Source organism: Paraphaeosphaeria sporulosa (genome assembly GCF_001642045.1).
Source record: "Paraphaeosphaeria sporulosa strain AP3s5-JAC2a unplaced genomic scaffold CC84scaffold_1, whole genome shotgun sequence".
NCBI classification, from domain to species: Eukaryota; Fungi; Ascomycota; class Dothideomycetes; order Pleosporales; family Didymosphaeriaceae; genus Paraphaeosphaeria; species Paraphaeosphaeria sporulosa.
Window position 1 is genome coordinate 1,991,684 of NW_017253360.1, and position 21,952 is coordinate 2,013,635.

Sequence of the window (21,952 nt, forward strand, 5' to 3'; positions counted from 1 at the left end):
GCTACGAAGCGACGCGTTCCAAAGTTGTCGCGTTGGCGCCCGCCGCCATATGCTTGACCTACCCACCAAAACAAAGAAGTCTCAACGATAGCAGCATAGCACAAAACTGGGACCTCGACGCTACCGGTCACTACCTCGAAGCTTTGTAACCCACGATCGTCCGCATCGCACTTGCGACCCAATTCCGATCCCAGCCTCTTGCACAACGAGCATACACCCACATGGCAACGTCCTCCAACAACCAACCGCGCTTCGGCCACGGCGGCGGCATAAACGCCCGTGCTGCGCCTCTGCCTACACATCAACAGCCCTACACGACTCCCGGCTTCGGACCTTCATCCAAGAATGCGCAGACTCGCGAAGCCGAGCGGCTGGATGCCCAACGACGCGCCCGTGAACAAAAAGCAGCCGCCGAAACCGACGCACAAACTGCTCTGGAGTCCCTCTCTGAAGAACAGCGTGAAGAGATTCAAGAAGCATTCAACCTGTTTGACTTGGACAAAGATGGTTACATCGATTACCACGAACTGAAGGTAGCAATGAAGGCGCTGGGTTTCGACGAGCCGAAACAAGAGATCTTAGGCATACTCCAGACAAACGGAGTACAAGCAGCAGGGCAAGCAAGCGGGAGCAAGCAGAAGCAGCCGGTGGGCAACTACCAGAGTCCGCCGAGGTGGTTGCTGCCGTTCCAGTCATTCCAAGTGATCATGGCACAGCGCATTGTTTCGAGGAACCCACAGGATGAAATTAACAGAGCATTTGACCTATTCGATGGGGACGGCAAGGGAAACATAACGCTGCAAGACCTAGAGAGGGTTGCAAAGGAGCTGGGAGAGGGTCTGCAACACGAAGAGCTGCAAGCAATGATTGATGAATTCGATATGAATGGGGATGGTGCAATCAGTCGAGAGGAGTTCATCAACATTTGTCTTGGCTAAATGGGCGGCGGGCCGCGATGCGTTGAGCTGTTTCTTTACTGTTATTCAACAGCATATTGAATGGGGGGACTGGGCGTTATGCGGCGCGAGGGTGGACCAGCAAAAGTGAGGGCACACTGTTTCCTGTTCTTGAGATACCAATGGCACATCACAAATCCACCAAGTCTCAGCTTAGAAATTTACGATCAATTACACTGAGAACATATGCACAAGTCAGTGAGCAGACCGCCAGCCGAACGGAACAAATGAAACACTCATTGTACAAGACCATCTCCCTTGCTCTACTGTCCGGGGGCGATAAGCTGACCCTTCTTGTCTGCGTCGTGTGCCCAACCACCAGCGCGGGCCTCTCCGCCATGCTTGACCCCGTAGTCCTTGATCCTTGCCTCCAACTCTGGCCTAAAATGCCTGATTAGACCCTGCAGCGGCCACGCGAAAGCCTCGCCAAGAGCACAGATGGTATGACCTTCAACCTGCTTAGTCAACTCCTGAAGCATGTCGATCTCACGCTCCCGGGCCTGTCCCTTATAAAAGCGATCCATGATCTGATGCGTCCACTTTGAACCTTCACGGCAGGGTGTGCATTGGCCGCAGGATTCGTGGTGGTAGAACTTTGAGAGGCGCTGGATGGCGCGAACGACGTCGGTAGACTTGTCCATGACGATGACGGCAGCAGTGCCCAGACCAGACTGGGCGTCCTTTAGGGCATCGAAGTCCATGAGAACATCGTCGCAAATGTTCTTGGGCAGGATCGGCGTTGAAGAACCGCCAGGGATGACAGCCTTGAGGTTGTCCCATCCACCCCGAACGCCACCACAATGCTTGTCGATGAGCTCACGGAGAGGGATGGACATCTCTTCCTCCACGGTGCACGGGTTGTTGACGTGGCCAGAGATGCAGAAAAGTTTGGTGCCCTGATTGCGCTCGCGACCGAAGCCAGCAAACCAGCTACCTCCTCGTCGGCAAATGGTAGGCGCTACGGCAATAGTCTCGACATTGGCGACGGTAGAGGGGCATCCGAAGAGCCCGACGGCAGCAGGGAACGGAGGCTTCAAACGCGGCTTTCCGGGCTTGCCTTCCAGCGATTCGATGAGCGAAGTTTCCTCACCACACACGTATGCGCCCATTCCTCGGTGGAGGAAGACATCGAAGTCGTAACCGGAGCCGCAGGCGTTCTTGCCGATCAAGCCAGCTTGGTACGCCTCCTGGATCGCACGCTGAAGAACCGTGGCCTCGTGGTAGAACTCTCCGCGGATGTAGATGTAGGCAGCGGTCGCGTTCATGGCGCGACCGGCAACGAGACAGCCCTCAATAAGCTTGTGTGGGTCCTTGCGCATAATCTCGCGATCCTTGCACGTTCCGGGCTCACCCTCATCGGCGTTGACGACGAGGTAACGGGGCTTGGTATCGTTCTCCCACCCCTTGGTGTTCATGAATGACTGTCCAGAGTCAGCGTGGCGCTTCCCAATGGCTGTGGCTGTTCGTGGCTCGTACCCATTTCAAGCCTGAGGGGAAGCCAGCACCTCCTCGGCCTCGCAGACCCGATGCCTTGATCTCAGAGATGATCTGCCCACAGTTAGTCCAGCTCAGGGTGCCCTTTACAATGCTGCACGCACCCAATCGTGGCCCTTCAGTATGATTTCCTTCGTCTTGTGCCAGTCTCCATATTTCATCGCGCTCTTGAGATCGGCGCCATGGTGGCCGTACAAGTTCTGGAAGATCCTGTCCTGGTCCTTCAAGCCTCCATGGGTCTTCTTAGGCGCGTCGCTGACGGTCGCGAGCGTCCGGCGCTGGGGTTGCGACGGGGTGGCGGCGATCGAAAGGCGCGAAGCTGCAGAGGCGGCAGGGAGAGCTCGATGGGTGACAGCGCTCAGCGTCTGCGCGGCAGGAGCGTGGCGGGCGAGCATTGTGGGCGCTATATCGAGCAGGGCTCGTGCAATTGAGGCTCCGGGGGCGCGCGAGCGGTCGTTGTCGTCGTCGTTGTGGCGGGCGTGAAGCTCGACGATGTTCGGCTGCTGTGAGTCTTGGCGCCATCTGATTACATTTCCTTCCTCTGATTGGGCTGGGCGAACATGGTGACATCAACTGAGTGCTTAATGGCCGAGTCGCCCCGAGACACCGACATCACAGTATCAATTGCTGGTGTCTTGAACGTTCCTAGCTTGGCTTGACGCATGCAGTCTTCTACATTAAATGCCATGGTTTTCTGACATGACTATGCTCGTATGTAGAGGACGGCACAGCACGAGCTGGAATCAATCAATCATGTCGCTACGTGCGTCGTGCTGTGCCGTCCTCTACATACGAGCATAGTCAAGTATAACAGTCCGTCTATGGCGAGTACTCGATACCTGAGATATATGAAATCCCTCATACGAGGAGTCTGATCCCCGGGCTGTTGGGGACCGCGTCCACTACGTTGAAAACAAAAACCTGTCACTCACTTGCTTCACCTCGCCTGTTACGGCACTTGACCAACAGTCCGCTCTTACCTTGGCTGTTGTAAAATTTACTGCGTGCACTCACGCTCAGCTTTTGTTGAAGACTTCGTGTTCGGTTGACTTCTTTTCTGGAATCTAATAGAGGCTGGTCAACAACTTGAACACATCCGGAAAGGCCAGCCTGGCTGTAAGTACCTCATCTTTACCTTGTACATCTACCTTCCATAAGTATTAACGTGGAATGCATGGCGCAGGACACCACTCGGCATGTCACAACCATGTCGCGTTCTCGCGGCAGCGACTTCGTCGCCAGCCCTATCAAACCCGGTATCAGGTTCCGAGTCCAACATACCTACCATGTTATCCGATGGCAAGCGCATGCGTGCTATCTGGCGCCCCGAACACGGCGATGGTGAACATGTGCCGCACATTGTCGAACGCACCAAGAGCACGCTGCGCGGTCACCCTACGTGGAAGCTTTTCGTCGATGACATCACCCAACCGATTGTTCGCGGTAGCCAGGAGGAGCCTCCCCGTCATATGTACCTTGACGATGAAGCTTGCCACGTTGTCTGGAAATCCCAACAGTATACCGACACTGAGCTGAAGACTTACTGGCCATTCGACTTCGACCATCAGGGCAACATCAAAACAGGGCGACCAAATCGCGGGCGTCCAGCTTGGGTAGACACCGATATACCAGTGTACGCCAAAGGAAAGTTGCGCGGCAAAAACAAGTGGTATGAGTTCTCTGGAGAACCAGAGACGACAGAATACCGGCCCGTGAGACCAGCAAGCAAGAGCAAAATTGAACTACAGGTGGAGGCAGAGTGGGCTGCAAAGAACGCCCAAGATACGGGCGTTGTAAATTCCATTGAGGAGACTCTTGATATACCAACCAGCGAGACGTCTGCGAACAAGAACACCGCCCCTAGTAGTACCGCAATCACTATCGCAGTGGGACCACAACCACGACCTGATCTAACGCATGCGGCTTTCACTCTGGAGGAAAGTCTGAGACCAAAGAATTCTCAGTCTCGCTCTGTTGATGAAACCTCACTTGATGATTCACTTCACCACATCGAGGATACTTACTCCACAGCGGGCCCACAGCCAAACTCGCCTCAAAGAACGATCACGCCGCTGCCGAAGCGCAAGTTAGCCGCTCCCTTCCTCATGAGCAGCAGCTCTCCGAGGAACAACTCGCGAGGTTCTGATCCCAAAGACATCATCTCAGCAGAGCTCTCGCTCCTCGTGGCTGACCCGAGTGCGGACAACGAGCATGGCGGCCCGGATGAGCACCAATCGAGCTCAATGCTTGTTCAGCTGCCTAAGCTTCCACTTGAAGAGGACAGTGACCACGAGGAAAACGAGTTTCTTGAACGTGAGTGATTGGACCAAGACTTTTACAGCCTCACGCTGATTTCCAGCGTTACAGACATCAACCAGAATCTCAAAAGGAAGCCATAAGGAACCGATGCCCAGCTGAACACTCAAATGAAACGTGCACATGAAAAGATCTACTAGATCTTTGATCAATCGGACGAGTCATGTATGAGCACGCGAATATCCCCCAGATGAGCTGCAAAGACCGATTGTTTGCGGATTTTGGGCACAGCGAGGCGCCTCAGTTGCGATAATTCGGCTTCGAGCCCTGTCTAAAGTCTGTTTTCAAGACCGGATGGCCTTACATCTGAGTATAAAACGTGGACATCGGTTGCTATGCGTGGACTACATAGCTCGACGCGCGCGAAGTAATGACAATGTAGATCGCTGGCAAACGGCCGTGGCACAGCTTTTGTCTATCAATCAATTTCACATATTGTGCTAGCTTTACCTGTGATGATCTGAGCACATTGAAAGACCGGAGAAGGTTCAGGAGAAGAGATTGTATTCACTAGGTTCGAAAGGCTGCATTCGACACCAGGAAACCAGTTCAGTCCAGTCAGACGAACTACTACTAGCCTCCTAACTCATCTATTCCGCACTATGGGTATCTCAATTACGTATCAAACCACTCCAATTCGTCGTTCTTTCCAAAGATGGCTCTGTACACACGATCACCATCATCCTTGACGACCTCTTCGGTGTGGATGCTGTGAAGCTTGTATTCCCTCTCATCGGCGCTGCTTCCATCGGTGCCGTCCTTGGCGGACCCGAAGATGCGGACGTGGATGTATGCGTTGTTCAACGTGGGGATCTTGACCTTGCCAAAGAGGTGTAAGCCGTACGCAGAGACGGCGACGCGGACGGCCTCGAGATCGGAGGAAGAGAAAGATGTAAGGTCGTCATCGGAGAGGTCCTTGACTGCGCGGAAGTACTCGGGCTCGTGTTCTTGCTGTTGTTAGCGGTGTCTTAGTAGCAAGAATGCCGCACTTACTGTCATGATCACGGCGCAGCTTGGCGAGCTCTCCCTTAAGGTCAGGAAGGATCGAGTTGAAGGCATCGATGGAAGCCTGCTGCGGGGCATGGAGCTCGTTCAACTGGACAGTTTCCTCGGTAGCCATGATGCGCGCTGTGCTAGTGGTGGTGATGGGAGAAGTATTTGTGAATTACGTTGAGTAATAGCAGTCAGGACCTGATTGCAGGGCCAGCAGTCTTATAGGCTCGAGAGTACCCCTCCCAGGATGATGCCATTGCGTGCGTTGTCCAAGGACCAAGGTCGCGCGAAGCAGGTCGTGTCTCAGCTGTTGCCCTGTGCGAGCAACAACCCCGCAAAACCTGGAAAACCGTCTTGAACATTTACACATAGCCCTGGTTAAAAAATAATATTTCTTTCGGCATTGTCTAGCTGGATGTCCAGCATTCTTCTTGATGTGAACATCTCGCCTTTTGCAAGCTCGTAATGTTGATGATAGTAGCACCACGTTGCTCGAGACCCTGAGCAGCAAGTGGACCTACATACGCGTTATGCGACCAACCTCGGGATGACGTACGCCACGTGAACGATCTTTGTTCGCGCACCCATTTCCCGACGCCTAAATTTTCAAGGATACAAGTCGATTCATACAGGACAACGCGAAGAGGGCAAAGTTGATGATCCATACAATGGGATGTAACTAGGATGCACGTGCGCCATTCTGTATCTAGACGTTGAACAGACGCGCGCATGCGTACCCATGGTGTTCCCGGACTTCTGCGCGAAGGCTTGTGTACCGACTCTTTGGTCCTAGCATGTATGTACTGTTGAAGAGTCCGTCGAGGTTCGCGTAAACAAGCCGGTCGCACCTGCTTGAGATGGAAAACATGAACTACTCCATGGCTCGACTGATGAACCCACCGGTAGGACTGGCGGCGCGGCCAGCATGACTCCAGATTCCCCATTCGGATCTTTCGCCCCATCGATGTCTTGTCGGTCATCAGAACTTCAACTGTTGGTGGTGCTGGACTCCTACGACGAGTGCAGCTTAGGCACCCGAGGCGTGACTCAGAACGTGCTGACCCATACTATGGTATGAAGGATCAAAACAACGTACCGCCTGCACATGAGTCAGAATTTTCGCCCTTTTCTCCATAGCTATGCGAGTGGCCAAGGTGGAGAACAGCTCAAGGGCGCGGCACCAGATCATATAAGCTAGTCAATCGACACATTTCCTTCTACTCCACCACAGAAACTATTCCCTACAACGATTAGAAGCTTAAGGTAAACCGCCAGGAACCTTAAATTTCTCCAACTTTCGCTCGATCGATCACCGCCTATCTAATGTCCACCGACGCCACCCCTGCGACCGCCTCTAGCAGCACCAAGGCCGAGACTGCCGTATCCTACGCTGCACTTATCCTTGCTGACGACGGCGTCGAAATCACACCTGAGAAACTCCAGACCTTGCTCAAAGCCGCCAACATTGAGGACGTCGAACCTATCTGGACCACGCTCTTCGCCAAAGCACTCCAAGGTAAGGAAGTCAAGGACATCCTTACCGCCGTCTCGACTTCCGCGCCGGAGGTCGGAATCCAACCCGTTCTCGCGGATGAAAAGAACCATGACGAGCCCAATGAGGGCGCAGAAATCATCGACGGAGGAGACGGCAATGAGAGCGACGCGGACGTCGGAATGTTTGATCTTTTCGGCTGAACAGCAAGTACGGATTGAACGAGCAGGATGCGGGGAAAACTCGATCTCTGAGGTGGGAGTTTTGAGATCTTACGCTAGCTTCACAATGCAAGAGGCTCTTTCTTCCAAACGTTCCTGCATTTGTGATGTCTTGTGGTTGCTGCTTCGAAAATGCGTGTGCTTTGCCCTTTACCAAATGCAGGTTAAGTCTCAAGACTTATGATCCCAGAAACGCCCCACTGTTTGTCCCCGTCAGAGGACTCTTATGTAATTCATGAAAAGAGTTGGGTCAAGAACATTGAATATGCCAATTTATGTCTTATGGACAACAATATACTCCTTCGTGACCTCGATATGATCTCCGCTGAACTTTCCGCCACTCTCTAATGTTACGAAGGCATGGTTCTGCCAAGTTTCTTTTCCGACCCAACTTGCTGGGTGTAGGTGTGTCAACGGAGAGCCGCCATGGTCCGATCGTATTCTTAGCCGTTGGAGGCCATGCGAGAATCCACCCGGGGGCAACTCGCTACTGTCGATTTGCCAGCTATTATGGAACGGTGCAAGAGTGGGAATAGAGCATGCAATGATGCCCACAGCGATCTCAAGCGGTGAAAGAAGCATACGCCCCCAGGCCGCGCCGATAGGGTCCGACTGTATGTCTCCAAAGAAAGGAAAGACACAGTCCATACGTAGCACAGCGCAGACGGTACAACTACAAACTTTTAGTGTATATTCAGTCTTGCAAGGTCAGAAGCCAACTTACAAGGTTCCCAGGAAAAAGAGCGTAAGAACGGACAGCTTCCTCCGCTTGGAGGTCAGTTCCATCTCCGTGATGGCTGGGACTGCGAGGCACATGATCAGAGCGTTGAACGCAACATGCAGCGACCCAATACTTATGCAATTGCCCCTGTTAGGCAACGTACAAGTACCCGGTGGATGACAGTGGTATGCCCATGCAGCGAGAGCATAGACGAACCACGCAATCACCGAACCCATCATCAGATAAATCGAGACGAGGAGGAAGCGGCGAGTACTGTAGATCCGAGCATAGAACCACAGAAGAGAGAGCTGAACAGCTGTGATCGATGTCGCCCAGCAGTAATCGACGGCGAATTGTGTCTTGAAGTACGGTTAGTGGTATCCACGACAGCTTGTGGGAGACCACGGATTGCATACCCTTATCCAAAAGCGATGTTTCAGACGCTCACCAAAGTGCGCTTCCACTTCTTGAGTACTAAGCCCCTGGCCGTCCACAAGAACGAGAACAAAGACTATGACAACCACAAGTAGGCTCATGATCTATGACTGTTAGTATCATTCCCATTTGAGTTGTTATGATACACACCAGGCCACAAACGCAGAGAATGTCTTCAACCAGGGTATTGATTCGCTTCACCTGCCTGTCCCGCCATCGCACAATTACCACGCCTGTCGCTATAGCCAGAAAGATAGGAGGTATGACAAGAAGAATGATTTGTTGGTCGTTGACCACATCAAAGCGACGCTTTGCAAGGTGCATGGTAATCAGATATCTTCATAGTATGGTCGGTGGCATCAGGCAAGAGAAGATATATACCGCACAGCGTGCCTAGATCGTAAGCTGCATGACAGATGAGACAACGGAAGCTCAAGAAATGAAGGGCCGACGTTCGACCGGCGGCATTGTTAGCAGCCACAACAGGCTCGGCCGTATAGGACAGGATCTTGACGTTCTGCGACTCGTGTTACAAGGGCCCACCCGTAACACGTCCACGAGCGTGGGCGGAGTTCGGAAACCGAACGTCTGGGGGTGATGGAGTGGACCTGGTGCCGGATTGTGAGTGGGACGAGATCCGATATAGAAATATGTCATCTATACATGCGTTCCTTCCTGCGCACCTCGGCTGGTCTACACGCTCAGCACTGTATCTCAGCCCTGCTACGATGTGACGGACTTCAAAGTGTGTCTGCACTTAGGTACAGCTGACCAATGAACATCTAGATTGGAAAGCCTGCTAAGCGCCCATATGGGGCTTTGAGTCCGCTAATTTGGACGATCTTGCCATATGTTTCGCCTTTGACGTCTAGCTCGGTTGAGCATTCGATGACATACCCTAGCGTGGCGTATAACCTGCATGGTTCGAACTTTGTAAGTTCGAGATGACTCGCGCTCCGCTCAATACAAGTAGATTTGTCGCTGTGTTGGCGTGCAGACGACCTAGAATCTGCGTCCTAGAGCCTGCGTAGCTTCAACGGGTTTCGGAGCTATCACCTTTTATCTATCTTTCTTGGACAATAGTAACATCATCTCTTCCCATAACTAGTCTTCTCAAGAACTCATTGCAATCATAGTATATTTGTTCTTGAACCTTACGCTCCGTGCTCGCTATTGGTTCCTCGAGAGTTTGACAAGACAACGCTATGAACCCACGAAACGCTGCAGATATGCCACTGGCTTGCAGCACAGCCACACTGCGTTACATTGACCATCCACGGCGAACTAGCCTTCCTTTCCAAAGAATGCGCAAAGGGTCATGGTCCGAGATCCCCTTGCTTCCGTCGTCTGACCTTTGCGCGCGAGGCAAGTGCGAGTCTACACAACAGCCGCTTCATCCCGCACCAGCGAACGCCACGCACGTGCGCCTTGATCGTCCCTTCCCGAGCGGAGGCTAATCTAGTGTGCGGCTGAGATCTGCAGTTATCCGTGGCTTCATTTCTTCCCGTATCGTCAAACGTTCGTTGCTCTCACCATTTTAGCTCCGGGGCCGCCCACCACCGCACCGCGTTGAAGATGCAGCCAGTTGATACACAGAGGCGTTGACGGTGTCGGAAGGAGTTCTCTCCCCATCATTTCCGTGCTGCCGGCGCGTATCGAAGATGTGAGCATGATGTCGATGGCGCAGCGAGCGCGATGAAATTGATCGAAAGGGCATCCAAACTAACTTAGCGTGGACGGAAACTAGAGAGCCGAACGGCAGCTGCCGGCATCGGCCCCCATGTTTCTCTGGTCCTCTCGCATATCGATCCTCATACGGGTACAAAGGGAAGTCTCAGGGCGGCTGCGGCGGCATGTACAGGCAGCTCAAAAACATGCCTGCAATGGTGTAACCACAATCTGGTCACGATGACAGCAAAGATACCATGGCACCTCACTCCTCTCGCTCTTTAAAGAGTTGCGTGACATTATCTACACCTACTACTCAATCGAGCTTTACCTCGATATGACGACCATAAGCATCTCATGTGCTTGAAAGGTCTCCCATGCACTCCATCTGTAAGCAACTACGCGAAGAAACCCGCCATGAGATGTTATACCGCTACAACACCTTCGACATGTCGCTCCCAGGCGACTCAATGCGCAACAAGACCTCCTCTCGCGAACTGCATACCTCCGAGTATCGCGCCATTCAGTCTGTGAACGTGACGGGCACTACATCGTTCAACAAGATCCTCGTGATTACGGAAGAGGTGTTGAACGTGCCCTCGTCGCTAAGTGAAGATGGGTTGGGTTCAAAGACTAGGCTGCCAGAGTTGACGGACCTTGCTCTTAGTGTTTTTGCTGAGCGGCCTGGGTATATACATAGCGGGCCTTGGCTTGTGGGTTGTAGGATCCAGGTCAGTGGCTGGAGGGCGAGGATTTGAAAATGGGATGAAGGGTTAAGTTGAGCTTCACTTATCAAAGGTATGGAACAGTAGCTAAGAGGTCGATGGTGGTGTTGGCCAGGGCGTCTAGATGTCGGTGGGGGAAAGTAGCTCTGCTGGATTGGGGCTTCGGGTGTAATCGCGCCCCAGTTTTGGCGCAAAGGTCTCTTGCAATATTATGTACTTTCTCAAGGTCGCCGTATGCCGATACCCAAGAGGTATCTCATACTACCCCAGTTTATCAACTGTAGTTTCCATTCCTCGCAATGCTAGGACAACTTTGAAATACCATCTCCACTGTGACTTTGAGAGGATCAATAACTCAAGTGCTCCATCGCACCAACATGGAGACCCTCCGCCCAACATCCGAACATGAACGCTAATAGTTTCGTTGTAGCCCTCCACTCTAGATCATGCACCTCCTCCTCCTCCTCCTCCTCCTCCTCCTCCTCCTTCTGCTTGGCCTCGTCCATGGCAACCTTGGTGGCCAGAACCTGCTTGGCGTTTGCGGCGGCGGCGTCGGAGACGTGCATGTAGCGGGCGAGCGAGCGCGCCATCTGGTCCTCGGAGTAGGTACCTCGAAGCTCGCGCATCAGGGCGTCGACGTCCTCCTGGGCGAGGGGCTACTCCGGAGCCGGGAGGAAGAGCATGCGGCCGCAGCCAGGCGTGGGACAGGGATTCCCAAACTTAAGCCAAGCCGTCAGGTACTCGGTACCGTGGATATGGCCACAAGACTTGAGGCGGACCGCAGCATGAAGGCGACTGTGGTTGTTGTAACCGCCGTTGGTGTTTGCGGAAGGCTTGACGAGATCGAGGGGCTCCAGACAGATCTCGCAATCGCGGGAGACCTGGTAGGCGCTCGGATGAAGGTGATCCAGACCATGCGTTGCGAACTCGGCTTCAGTGTTGAAGACTGCCATTGTGTTTGGATTGATGACTGATTGGTGTAAATTCGTGAAGATATCTGGAATTTGACGAGTTTCTTTTGGGCTGGTTCGGTGTATTGATCGAGCGTATCGAGCGCGAAGTGGTGTGGAGATTATTCAGAATGCATCTGGGGAACACCGCGTTTTCATGAACTGTGGGTAGATCCAGAGAAAGCATGGGCCTAAAGATGTGGCGAGGTGAAAGAACAATGTAAGCTCACTATGAATATCTCAGGCCAAGTAGGCAAAAGTTTTGCATGGGTTGAAACTTGTGGAAAGGTATGCGCTCGCTCCCAGGGTTGACAGAAGTGAGATGGTTAGTAGTGTAGGCAAGCTAGTAGCTTTCGTATGTGAATCCAAAATTGCCGTCCTAGCAGCGAGGTTGTGCGTTAAATCGCTGCTCTGCAGGACGATGGTCATGTCGAAGCTGCGGGTTTTGCTTTGATACCTTGGGGAACGAACAAAATGTTGAAGCTGGCGTCCTGGCACAATGCTGGGATAGATTTTTGAAATCAACTCACTTGTATGAACGAACCCTTCAAGTCTCTATTTTTTTTTTTTTTACCGATTACAGTCGTATATTGTGCACCTTGCAACTTCTGCACAAACAAGCTTCCTTCTCACTACATTACAGCCTACCTTCTTGCAACCCTCGCTTCTGCCACGACTCTTACCGCAAGCCCCTACTTTTTCCTCCCCAACAATCCTGAACCACCCGCCTCCTAGCCGGGCCCTCTTATTGATATTCGGTCATGCAGACAGCTGTGTTCCTCCAGCGCCTACGACCGCTGAGCACTAGAACAGCGGAATTGCACTGGAGTCATACACCTCGCTCCAACCAGTAGCGCGTGCGGGTGTATCCTCCCACCTCCCCTTCTTCTTCTTCAGATCGAACAGCGTCATCCTGCACATGGGGCAGGAATTCGTCCGCTTGAACCATTCCAGCAAGCAACCCCGCCCAAAGATGTGGCCACAGGCCCTGATTTTGACTGGTGTATGGACGACTTCCATGCGGGTGACGCTAGGTTTGGAGCCACGTGAAGACGTCAACGTCTCGGTTTCCCAGGAACCTGACGAGATTAGCGATTGGTCCATGGTAGAGAAGGACGAGTGGCTTGCTATCTTCGTCTGCTATGATTGCGGCTGCTACAAGAGCGGAGCTGTTGTCGCAGTTGCGTTCTTTGCCCTTGAAGAACAGCCGGAGTCGTCTTCCAAGGCGCTGAGATCGAGATGGTAGAAACCGATGGTGGAACGGGCGAGCAGCCGATTTCAGCCTTCGAGAACTATCTTTCGTCTTCTTCAGATCCGGTCCGCACGTAATGTAGGGATCGTAACAAATATCGCACATTGTAAGCCCGTCAGGCGTTTCGCGTGTATGGTGGCACAGGCATTCAAGACCGCCCCGCCTCAGGAAGGTTGATTCGTTTCGGTAACGCATTTTGTGTCCCTCTGGATAGAACCGCAAAATGTATGAGGAATTATGGCAACGGTAGTATCTTGCAAGAATCTTGTCGCACGCGGGCCAAGCACGTGCCTCAACCAGTGTTGCCAAAACTGTGGTCTTTGGCCCGGAGCCCACACCACTACCCCTCGTTGCCCAACAGGTGAAATGGCACCACTCTCGCCGATAACCGCTAATTACCAATACAGCACGTTTTACAAGACGCGGCCAGAAGAATGAACCATATGGAGCGAGGAAAAGCGACTCATCTTCTGTGCATGTTGCCTGCGTGGAGACATACACTCCAGTACTGTCAGCCATCACGTTGCGTGTCGTTGGGGACAGGAAATGACTATACCCTTCAGCTAGTAGTGTGGAGTACCAATCCATTGATTCCTTTGCACCTTTCTCTTGGTCCTGGTCCCACCACATGCATCTAACATCCCAGTGATGCACCCTGCGCTGTCTCTCTTTCAGGCATCCACAACACCTGCGCCCCCATGCCTATCTGAAGCTTTGTTCCCTGTTGCATTGCTGCCTGCTGACACGACTAGTCTTACACGATTTATCAGGGCTGCTGTTGTGCCTGTATTCATTGAACCAACTAGCCGCTCGACTTCCTAGAAGCGGAGAAGGCGTGTCGTTGGAAAGAAGTAGCCGATCAAAGCAAATGCAACACAGCGAGGCACCTGCGTCGTGGGGTTTGATTCCGTCTTGGTAGAATCCTGTTTTCGTAGCGTGTGCAGCCACGTTGAGAATGAGACGGTCGCAGTACAAGGTTAGAACCTCGGGATGAAGCCCGCAGCGTTGGCGTTGATATGAGTGAAAGAAGAAGCATTCAGGTTTGATGTTTCGCTGTTTGTTGTGCAGCACTTACCCATGTAATGTAAGTTCAGCAATTGGCCATCGTGCGAACTTGTGATTTCCTCTGTTACGCTTACCACTGAGGAAGCTTATCGCATTTTATTCAAAAGAGATCTGCAAAATATCACATGGATGTCTATCGCTTAATGTTACATGAATAGAATATAAATCCATAGCCTCTGCAAGTCCGCTCCTAATCTCTCAAAGTCAACTCTTGTCTACCTCGACAACATCGCCACTCGGCGCACTCCCAGCCTCACTCATACAAAAACCTCTCGTGTCGTCCCATCCGCGGCGGCGTCTCTTCCATGACGTCCATCCTACCTTCTTCACCAAACCTCCACTCCACAGCCGCAAGCTCGCCTCTCATACCCTGCCTCTCCCTCTCTTCGGTCGCATTCTCCCGCTCGTCCATCACTTGCCTTCTGGTGGCCGCCCGAGCAACCTGAGTCCTTCGACTTGTCACGCCGCTCGCGCTGTCCAGCGTAGTCGAGGTGGACGGAAGACCTCGCTCAGACTGGCGGCTGAACGGCAGTGGGGCTGGAATTGGGGTGACTGCGCGTCTTGTGGGCTGACGTTGTGGACCGTCGGAGGGAGGGTCTTGGCGGGAACCGTAACGCGGAGTAATACGTGGGCCACGGATAGGATTCTGGTAAGTGGGAGGCGCGGGGCGGGAAGCAGTCCTTGGGACAGGGGTCAGCGTGTCAGATCCAGAGGGATCATCGTCAGACGAGAGAAGAGCAGGGTAGGGAGAGTGCATGTGCGGACGGTTCGACACGTCTCGCGGCCTCTGCACTTGTGGGATGCTGAAGCGTGCGGTGGCGGGTGTAGTTGACAGTTCACCGCCTCTCATAGCGACGTTCAAGCCAACATGGGAAAGTGGCGGCACGAGGCTTGCTCTTTGGCTAGACAAACGAAACGGTCGCATTCCCTGGGTTGAGGAAACCACGGGTGCGTTCTCGCTTGAGCGCTGGGTTGCTCTAACGGCAGGCACTGTTCTACGTGGGCCATGAGAGACTCTCACATGTAGAGTGGGGTCATCTGCCGCAGCAGGCACCGGGATTGGCGCATACTCCATGCGGGCACGGGGTCGATCACTGTTTCGACCGTGAGCGCTGTCATCGGATCCGTTCCATGAGCCGGCAGTACCGGAGTCCCTCCTTTGGCGATCAGTGGCCCGGGAGCCGTTGGTCACCTCCTCGACATGCCTAGGAAATGATACTCTTGGCTCTGCCGTGTGGGTCTGTGAGGAAGTGGCCTGGATTCTCGCCGAGATGCGTTCGAAGTAGGCATTTGCACGCTCCTGGATCAATTCGAGAGGCGAAGATAGATCACGTTGGACTGCTCTGGCAGCATCTTGGTCCCCTCCGACGAAGTCCGTAACGTTGATCAGCCCGCTGGGTGGTACCAATCGATATTGAGCATTTGGCATCCTACTGTATGGTCTCGTGGGCAAGGGTGATGGTCCATACTGACCGAAAGCAGCGAGATCGGGCGAAGGCGTACTTGGCCAGCGTGAGGGCGAAGCTGGCCGCAGATATGCTCCGCTCGCTGCTCGATCCTGAGGCAGACGAATCGAATAGTAAGCTCCACGACTCATCTCACGGCTGACCTGGCGAGAAGGCGCAGCACCGTCGTACTGCGATTGCGCTAGAAATTCCGCTTGAGAGTGAGTGCTGCTGGACTGCCTGGACGAATCCGGAAGTTCATAAAAGGAGTATGGCTGACTGGTAGTAGATGCTTCACTGCTGTGTCTACCGGACGTAGTTCGGATCGGATCTCTATATCCCATACCATCCGTCCCGAGCGGTGACCAATAGCGATCATTCGAAGACTCAGAGCTGCCTTGGGGACCATTGTTGTAATGGATGGAGTGAGGCTCGGGCGCTGGACTGTTCCAGAAGATGTCTCCTGCGGTTGACGATTCGGAGGTATCAGGACGCATCACACGAGGCTGATGCGAAGGTTCACTGCTTGAGGACATGGTCCGATTGCGTCTTACGGGCTGCGCAGTTCGTGGACGCGGCTCTGTTTGGGGCGCGCATTCTCTGAAGTTGTATCGCTGGTGAGAGTCCCAGTAGCCTCGTATAAATCGGGCGGGCGGGCTCGCCTCCAGAATTGGTTGTTCAGTTCCAGTTGTCTGTCCAGTACCGTTGCTGCGCCTTCTAGTCACCAACTCAAGCCAACTCTATACCGGGGATTTGGAGACTCACCCGGTGATTCTTTCCTCGGGCTGAGAGATGCCCTGTAGAGCGACCGGATGTTGAGTGCTGCGGTGATGAAACGAGTGGACTTGGTTCCTCATAGGAGTTTCAAGTAAGGCTGCATTGTCGATATGTCCATCCATCGACGTATGATGGCGCGGGAAAGGTGATTCTTCATTACCTAGCTCTGACGAATTCGTTCTCGCCCGCCCCGGTCTAGGTGGACTGGGATGTCCTTTGGATGGAGAGGGAGTTCCCTCGCTGGTGTCCCCTTGTGATGCAACAAGACTTGGATCTCGATCTTGATGAGCAGGTCTGAAAGGAAGTCGCAGTTCACTGTCGGAAAGTGGCACCGTGAGCCGCGCCGTTGCAGCATTTGGGTCCAGGGCCGCCTGGGCACCTAGAAAAGGAGAAGGCGGCAACCCACTTGACACAGCTTCGCTGCTCCGGGCGAGACGATGTCGAAGGTCTCCAGGATCACCGACGGACGAGTGCACGGCTCGCTGGGGTCTCAGGATCGGTATGTCACCGAGAGTGGTAATGGATTCATCGCGAGCTCGTACCGGCCCGCGCTTCAAGCGGGCTCGGAAGGTAGGTGGATAGGGGCTGTGAAAGCGCGCTGGTAGGGTTGCAGGGAGATTTGCAGCTTGCCTGCGTTCCATGCGTCGACGAGTCTCGTCGACATCGGCGGGCGTCAGGGTAAGTTCCGAAGCATTCAGTCGTATCATGGTGCGTGGTGTACTGGTAACCATTCAAAGCGTGGTATAGTGCAAGTGAGCCAAAAGAAGCCAAAAGGAGCGAACAGGCAGCCCGGTGAGCGCTCTCGGTGAGAGACGACAGATGGGAACAGACAGTGTACACACAAGGACCGAGGAAAGGGAAGCATGGCGGCTGGATACCTCCTGCCTGGACAAGTCATCGCGACTATCTACTTGGCCATAGGGTCGCTGCCAGTCAGTGAAGGCCAGCACGCACAGCCGGCACGACACGGCATGGCAAGCGTGCTCATGGACGGCGCTGCACGAAGACAACGCGGGTGGTACATGGGGCTGCTGGGTGCTCTCCGACGCTGCAGACGATGCACATGGGGAGAGGGAGAGGCAGCTTTCGTGGTCTCATGGCGCGGCCATGCCAGTCTGCGGCCGTCTTCCTGGCCAGAGCATGCACGGCGAGATATCGACTGTGCCCAGCCAGGCACGCGTCCTCGGGCCAGGGCGGCTCCGCCATGCATTCACAGTCGCACAGAGGCGGGCGGCGGGCCGTCGCACACGCAGGCGGGCGTCTGGGCGGTGGTGGTGCGAGGCGGCGGAGCGTCGTGGGCATGGCCATGGCCATGGGGCGGTCGGGGGCCACCGAGAATGTCGCGCTAGCGGCCAGCAGCACGCAGCCTCACCGCGTCCCGCTGCTGTCATCATCTCCCGACGACGCACCTGCCCTGGCCTTGCGGCGGCCCTCGCCATCACCACAGCTCGCACGCCCGCCCTCCGCACGCCGCCGCCTGCCCGCCCGCCTCCAGCGCCCGGCACCATGGACGTCGGAACCCTGGGCCGGCTCCAGATCGCCAACCCGGACGAGGACGCCCACCCGGCGTCGCCCTCGCCGCCGCCTGCGTCTGCGTCTGCACCCGCGCGACCAGAGCCTGCGCCCCAGCCAGACACGGCGGGCCGCCCGTCGTCGCCCTCGCAGGCCTCGACGACCAGCACCATCACCGACCGCCCGAAACCGCCCGCTCCCCCCCACCTGCTGCCCGCGCCCCAGCCGCCCACGGGCTCGCTGGGCTTCAACGCAGACAGCTTCACGACGGCCTCGCCCGCGTCCTCGCTCGGCGACCAGCCCTCGCCCCTGGCCCAGGCCGACTCGGCCTCGTCGGCCTCGTCGCAGCCCCCGACCCGCCTCGCCCACCGCCAGTCGATGCCCTTCGTGCCCCAGGCCCAGCAGCAGGCCTCGTACCCGCCCTACGCTGCGGGCCCCGTCGCACACCAGGCCCGCATTGGCCCCGCGCCGCCGCCCAGCATGGGCGCGCGGCCCATGTCCACCCAGATGTACATGCACCCCAACCTGTCCTCGAGCTCCGCCGCGAATCCCGGCACCTATCGCTACAACGACAGCGTCGCCACCGACATACGCCGGACCAGCAGCTCGAGGGTAGCTCCCAAGGGCATGCCCATGGGAATGCCCTCGCGCGAGCCCAGCAGGAGCAGCAGGGGCTATCCCCCGGAGATGGCGGCAGGAAACGGGCCCTTTCCGCCGCGCCGGAGCTCGCGCCGCATCCCCATGGACGGTGCCCATCCCTCGAGCGTGCCCGCGGCGAGCCATCTGTCCACGTCGCCCTACGGCTTGGAAGGCGGTCCCCTTCCCAGCAGCGAGGAGTGGAAAGAGAAAGGAGCAGCCACAGGCGTGAGGCAGGAGATGGACCAGAATGGCAGGCCCGTCACGAGAGTTGTCAAGAAGGGCGTCAAAGACTTCAACTTCGGCAGGACACTAGGGGAGGGCTCCTACAGCACTGTGCTAGCGGCCACGGACCGCCAGACGCTGCGAGAGTATGCCATAAAAGTCCTCGACAAGCGCCACATCATCAAGGAGAAGAAGGTCAAATACGTCAACATCGAAAAAGACACGCTGAACCGCTTGACCGAGCACCCAGGCATTGTCCGGCTCTACTACACCTTTCAAGACGAAACTTCGCTATACTTTGTGCTCGACCTCGCAGCTGGTGGAGAGCTGCTTGGATTCCTGAAGAAAATGTCCACATTCGACGTGGAATGCACCAGGTTCTACGGCGCTCAAATACTCGACGCAATCGACTACATGCACTCCCGGGGGGTGATCCACCGCGACCTGAAGCCCGAAAACGTCTTACTTGACGACCAGATGCATGTCAAGATCACAGATTTCGGCACAGCCAAGATACTCGACACGAAAAGATCCAACGGCACCGGCTCGACTGGTGCTGATCCGTTAGAGGGCATGGACTCGGACCGAGCGCAGTCGTTCGTTGGAACCGCCGAATACGTTTCACCAGAGTTGCTTACGGACAAGAACGCATGCAAAGCGAGTGACTTGTGGGCATTTGGATGCATAATATACCAGCTGCTGGCTGGTCGGCCACCCTTCAAGGCTGCTAATGAATACCAGACTTTCCAGAAGATTGTGGGACTCGAGTATACCTTTCCAGATGGTTTCCCGCCACTGGCGAAAGATTTGGTGGAAAGGCTGCTGGTCCTGGATCCTGTCACGCGTCTTCCCATTGAACACATAAAAACTCATGCCTTCTTTGACGGCATAAATTGGGGCAAAGGGCTGTGGAAACAGAAAGCCCCGCGACTAAAAGCCTATGTTCCGCCCGCTCACGAACCCATCAGGCTCAACGGTAATTACGGCCCGTATCCTTCATCCGAAGTTCTCGTCGGTAACACAGCAGCAGGTCCTGCAGCACCTCCTGCGTCTTCCGCAAACAATGTACGCGTGCCACCTAGGCTCATCACCGAGCTGCCTCCACCGAGCCAGCTTGATATTGACTGGTCACCCGTACTCACAAAACGAGACGAGCGGATATTGAAGCTCGGAAACTTGTTCGTCACCCACCATCCCGCAGGCCATCCTGTGGGTGCGGATGCCGCTGCCGCTCCCGAAACCCCCAAGAAGTTTTCGCGGTTCTTTGGCGGTAACACCGTCAAGAAGCGACAGAGATTGGTCATGATTACTTCGAACGCCCGAGTGCTTATGTGCGCTGCAGGCACTAATGACAAGAAGCTGAAAGAGGAGGTGTCAATATTAGCACCCGGCTGCTCTTGGAGAAGCTTCCAGGACTCGAAAGGCTTGACTGCATGGCTTGTTGAAACAGTACGTACTGCCTCCCTTTCGCTCCTCGTGACTAACGCCCCGGCAGCGAGACAAGCAGTACGTTTTCGAAGATCCAAAGAGCACTACGAGCGATCCCAACGGCAGCAAATATTATACGCAGGAGTGGCTCGACAGCATAGAACAAGCACGAGACTACGCTATATCGCAGAGCATGACCAATTCCTACTCGGGCGACTCGACACTGAATGATCTGAACTCTGCTCTTTCAAGCCCTACTAGTACGTTAGGTGGTGACTCTGCCCTTGAGGGAGTCAACATCCCAGCTACACGTATGCTTCGCAGAGAGCAGGCAGACTCTGACTCGCTCAAGGGCAGGAAGAGATTCAGCAAGCGCCACTCGAAAAATGGACTCGCAAACTTCTAAGGCGTGGATCGATGATCCTGGTCAGCGGTACCAACGGGCGGTCATTTTCTCAGCCACCGTGACACGGCATCTGTTTCTCGACGTTGTCATTTTTTCGGTTCCAGCCGGGCTCGATTTCGTTATACTCCGGCTTCTCATAGTATTGGCATCACAATCAACCATCCAGCGATCGGCGTTCGGGCGTCTGCTTTTTACCGCTTCTACAGATATGGTACGTTGTTGGTGTTGCGATGTTGTCCCGCGCATCATACACTCCCCTTTCCTATGTTCTTACTACCCTTTTTGAACACCCTTGGAGGAAAATCTTCTGGTTTAAACCTTGCATTTACCGGCTTCGGCTTTGGCTTCACGACTACTTTATTTCTTTGTTGGAAGAGGGAGGGCTGCCTACCTAGTCTTCTCACAGGCTCTTTCGGTAGCCCCTTCTGTTCTGGGCAGAGGCCTGATGTTGGCCTCGACGCTGTTTTCGCACGTCATTTTGACACGGAAGTTTGTCGCGACAAGTCGGCTTCTTTGGGCGTGCAGCGTGCGCCATATTTCGTGTATTTACTTGCTGAAAAGAGAAAGGGTGCCTTACATAGAGGTATGGCTTGGCTATCGAATAATAGGGGGCTTTCTGCATGGTCGGCTTTCAAGACACCAGGCTGCCCCGCAACACTTCAAATCAGAGCGTTCCGCGCATTTTACTTCGTCTAGCGCACTGCCCCCGGTGACTGTGGTTTCGCGACCAAGAAATGCACTGAGAAACCAACATGCTGGGTGATTTTGAGGCAATTTTGTCAACGACGTGTCTATGCTGTTCACCGTCTGCACTCGACCTATTGTAAAGCAGGGATGGCCAGCGCAGATGATCCTGCAACCTCCGCCTAACAACCACCGAGTCATCTCCAACTATCTGTGCAATGGCATAACGCTGACCGATGCAACAGCGATGCTTCAGATGCTCTTAGCAATGATGCCGTATCTCGTGATACAGTATGCTCGATGGATCTGGTCCACCCATGAAGTCGAGAGTCCCGTCGGGATGCATTAAGATCCGTGCACGTGTGTGTGTGCACGATTTACATTCTGTTCTCGAAAGGAGTGCATCACCATTGAAGAAGAGAGGACCGCGTTGCAGACACGATTCACCGTGCAATCTCTCATCCACATGGCAGCTCAGCCCTGCCAACGCGGTAAGATATATACTTGAAGAAGAGAAGAAAGCGAAAGATGACTCACTCGTCCCGTCCCCA

The 21,952-nt window shown here is 54.5% G+C and overlaps 11 protein-coding genes across 11 annotated transcripts; 4 read left to right on the top strand and 7 right to left on the bottom strand.

Annotated features, from left to right (window-relative positions):
• The first annotated feature begins 1 nt into the window (after position 1).
• CC84DRAFT_55686 (EF-hand) lies at positions 2-1,079 on the top strand. The gene has a single exon (XM_018186681.1). The coding sequence runs from the start codon at positions 222-224 to the stop codon at positions 936-938; it is 717 nt and encodes a 238-aa protein (XP_018042216.1). The 5' UTR covers positions 2-221; the 3' UTR covers positions 939-1,079.
• Positions 1,080-1,116: 37 nt separating this feature from the next.
• Positions 1,117-2,921, bottom strand: CC84DRAFT_1159282 (NADH-ubiquinone oxidoreductase). The gene is made up of 3 exons (XM_018177183.1): positions 2,555-2,921; positions 2,433-2,504; positions 1,117-2,377 (listed from the first exon to the last, which is right to left on the bottom strand). The coding sequence occupies exons 1-3, from the start codon at positions 2,843-2,845 to the stop codon at positions 1,220-1,222; spliced, it is 1,521 nt and encodes a 506-aa protein (XP_018042217.1). The 5' UTR covers positions 2,846-2,921; the 3' UTR covers positions 1,117-1,219.
• Positions 2,922-3,736: 815 nt separating this feature from the next.
• Positions 3,737-4,849, top strand: CC84DRAFT_1211485 (uncharacterized protein; the record flags this gene model as incomplete). Its single annotated transcript, XM_018182384.1, has 2 exons — positions 3,737-4,763; positions 4,818-4,849. The coding sequence occupies 2 exons, from the start codon at positions 3,737-3,739 to the stop codon at positions 4,847-4,849; spliced, it is 1,059 nt and encodes a 352-aa protein (XP_018042218.1).
• Positions 4,850-5,263: 414 nt separating this feature from the next.
• CC84DRAFT_1159283 (uncharacterized protein) lies at positions 5,264-6,218 on the bottom strand. The gene is made up of 2 exons (XM_018177184.1): positions 5,760-6,218; positions 5,264-5,713 (listed from the first exon to the last, which is right to left on the bottom strand). The coding sequence occupies exons 1-2, from the start codon at positions 5,884-5,886 to the stop codon at positions 5,382-5,384; spliced, it is 459 nt and encodes a 152-aa protein (XP_018042219.1). The 5' UTR covers positions 5,887-6,218; the 3' UTR covers positions 5,264-5,381.
• Positions 6,027-6,942, bottom strand: CC84DRAFT_57915 (uncharacterized protein). Its single transcript, XM_018186740.1, has one exon. The coding sequence runs from the start codon at positions 6,737-6,739 to the stop codon at positions 6,167-6,169; it is 573 nt and encodes a 190-aa protein (XP_018042220.1). The 5' UTR covers positions 6,740-6,942; the 3' UTR covers positions 6,027-6,166.
• Positions 6,943-7,015: 73 nt separating this feature from the next.
• On the top strand, positions 7,016-7,605 carry CC84DRAFT_1159285 (uncharacterized protein). Its single transcript, XM_018177185.1, has one exon. It carries the CDS (start codon positions 7,083-7,085, stop codon positions 7,452-7,454), a length of 372 nt encoding a protein of 123 aa, XP_018042221.1. The 5' UTR covers positions 7,016-7,082; the 3' UTR covers positions 7,455-7,605.
• On the bottom strand, positions 7,600-9,054 carry CC84DRAFT_57930 (uncharacterized protein). Its single transcript, XM_018186741.1, has 4 exons — positions 8,779-9,054; positions 8,610-8,732; positions 8,197-8,552; positions 7,600-8,145 (listed from the first exon to the last, which is right to left on the bottom strand). Exons 1-4 carry the CDS (start codon positions 8,950-8,952, stop codon positions 7,746-7,748), a joined length of 1,053 nt encoding a protein of 350 aa, XP_018042222.1. The 5' UTR covers positions 8,953-9,054; the 3' UTR covers positions 7,600-7,745.
• Positions 9,055-11,677: 2,623 nt separating this feature from the next.
• CC84DRAFT_1133962 (uncharacterized protein) lies at positions 11,678-12,217 on the bottom strand (the record flags this gene model as incomplete). The annotated part of the gene is made up of 1 exon (XM_018176002.1): positions 11,678-12,217. The coding sequence occupies exon 1, from the start codon at positions 11,972-11,974 to the stop codon at positions 11,678-11,680; it is 297 nt and encodes a 98-aa protein (XP_018042223.1). The 5' UTR covers positions 11,975-12,217.
• Positions 12,218-14,541: 2,324 nt separating this feature from the next.
• Positions 14,542-16,269, bottom strand: CC84DRAFT_1170699 (uncharacterized protein; the record flags this gene model as incomplete). The annotated part of the gene is made up of 1 exon (XM_018179868.1): positions 14,542-16,269. The coding sequence occupies one exon, from the start codon at positions 16,267-16,269 to the stop codon at positions 14,542-14,544; it is 1,728 nt and encodes a 575-aa protein (XP_018042224.1).
• Positions 16,270-16,381: 112 nt separating this feature from the next.
• Positions 16,382-17,329, bottom strand: CC84DRAFT_57971 (uncharacterized protein). The gene has a single exon (XM_018186744.1). It carries the CDS (start codon positions 17,239-17,241, stop codon positions 16,495-16,497), a length of 747 nt encoding a protein of 248 aa, XP_018042225.1. The 5' UTR covers positions 17,242-17,329; the 3' UTR covers positions 16,382-16,494.
• Positions 17,330-18,016: 687 nt separating this feature from the next.
• CC84DRAFT_1077000 (kinase-like protein) lies at positions 18,017-20,717 on the top strand (the record flags this gene model as incomplete). Its single annotated transcript, XM_018173735.1, has 3 exons — positions 18,017-19,859; positions 19,911-20,332; positions 20,379-20,717. The coding sequence occupies 3 exons, from the start codon at positions 18,017-18,019 to the stop codon at positions 20,715-20,717; spliced, it is 2,604 nt and encodes an 867-aa protein (XP_018042226.1).
• Between the last annotated feature and the right edge of the window lie 1,235 nt (positions 20,718-21,952).

Coding starts and splice junctions, on each gene's coding strand:
- CC84DRAFT_57915 (XM_018186740.1), bottom strand. CDS start 6,739: ATGACCGACAAGACATCGATGGGGCGAAAGATCCGAATGGGGAATCTG.
- CC84DRAFT_57971 (XM_018186744.1), bottom strand. CDS start 17,241: ATGGTTACCAGTACACCACGCACCATGATACGACTGAATGCTTCGGAA.
- CC84DRAFT_1159282 (XM_018177183.1), bottom strand. CDS start 2,845: ATGCTCGCCCGCCACGCTCCTGCCGCGCAGACGCTGAGCGCTGTCACC. Junction 2,505..2,554: donor TACTGAAGGGCCACGATTGG/GTGCGTGCAGCA, acceptor AACTGTGGGCAG/ATCATCTCTGAGATCAAGGC. Junction 2,378..2,432: donor TCCCCTCAGGCTTGAAATGG/GTACGAGCCACG, acceptor GACTCTGGACAG/TCATTCATGAACACCAAGGG.
- CC84DRAFT_1159283 (XM_018177184.1), bottom strand. CDS start 5,886: ATGGCTACCGAGGAAACTGTCCAGTTGAACGAGCTCCATGCCCCGCAG. Junction 5,714..5,759: donor GCTGCGCCGTGATCATGACA/GTAAGTGCGGCA, acceptor AACAACAGCAAG/AACACGAGCCCGAGTACTTC.
- CC84DRAFT_55686 (XM_018186681.1), top strand. CDS start 222: ATGGCAACGTCCTCCAACAACCAACCGCGCTTCGGCCACGGCGGCGGC.
- CC84DRAFT_1159285 (XM_018177185.1), top strand. CDS start 7,083: ATGTCCACCGACGCCACCCCTGCGACCGCCTCTAGCAGCACCAAGGCC.
- CC84DRAFT_57930 (XM_018186741.1), bottom strand. CDS start 8,952: ATGCACCTTGCAAAGCGTCGCTTTGATGTGGTCAACGACCAACAAATC. Junction 8,733..8,778: donor TTCTCTGCGTTTGTGGCCTG/GTGTGTATCATA, acceptor TAACAGTCATAG/ATCATGAGCCTACTTGTGGT. Junction 8,553..8,609: donor AACATCGCTTTTGGATAAGG/GTATGCAATCCG, acceptor CCGTACTTCAAG/ACACAATTCGCCGTCGATTA.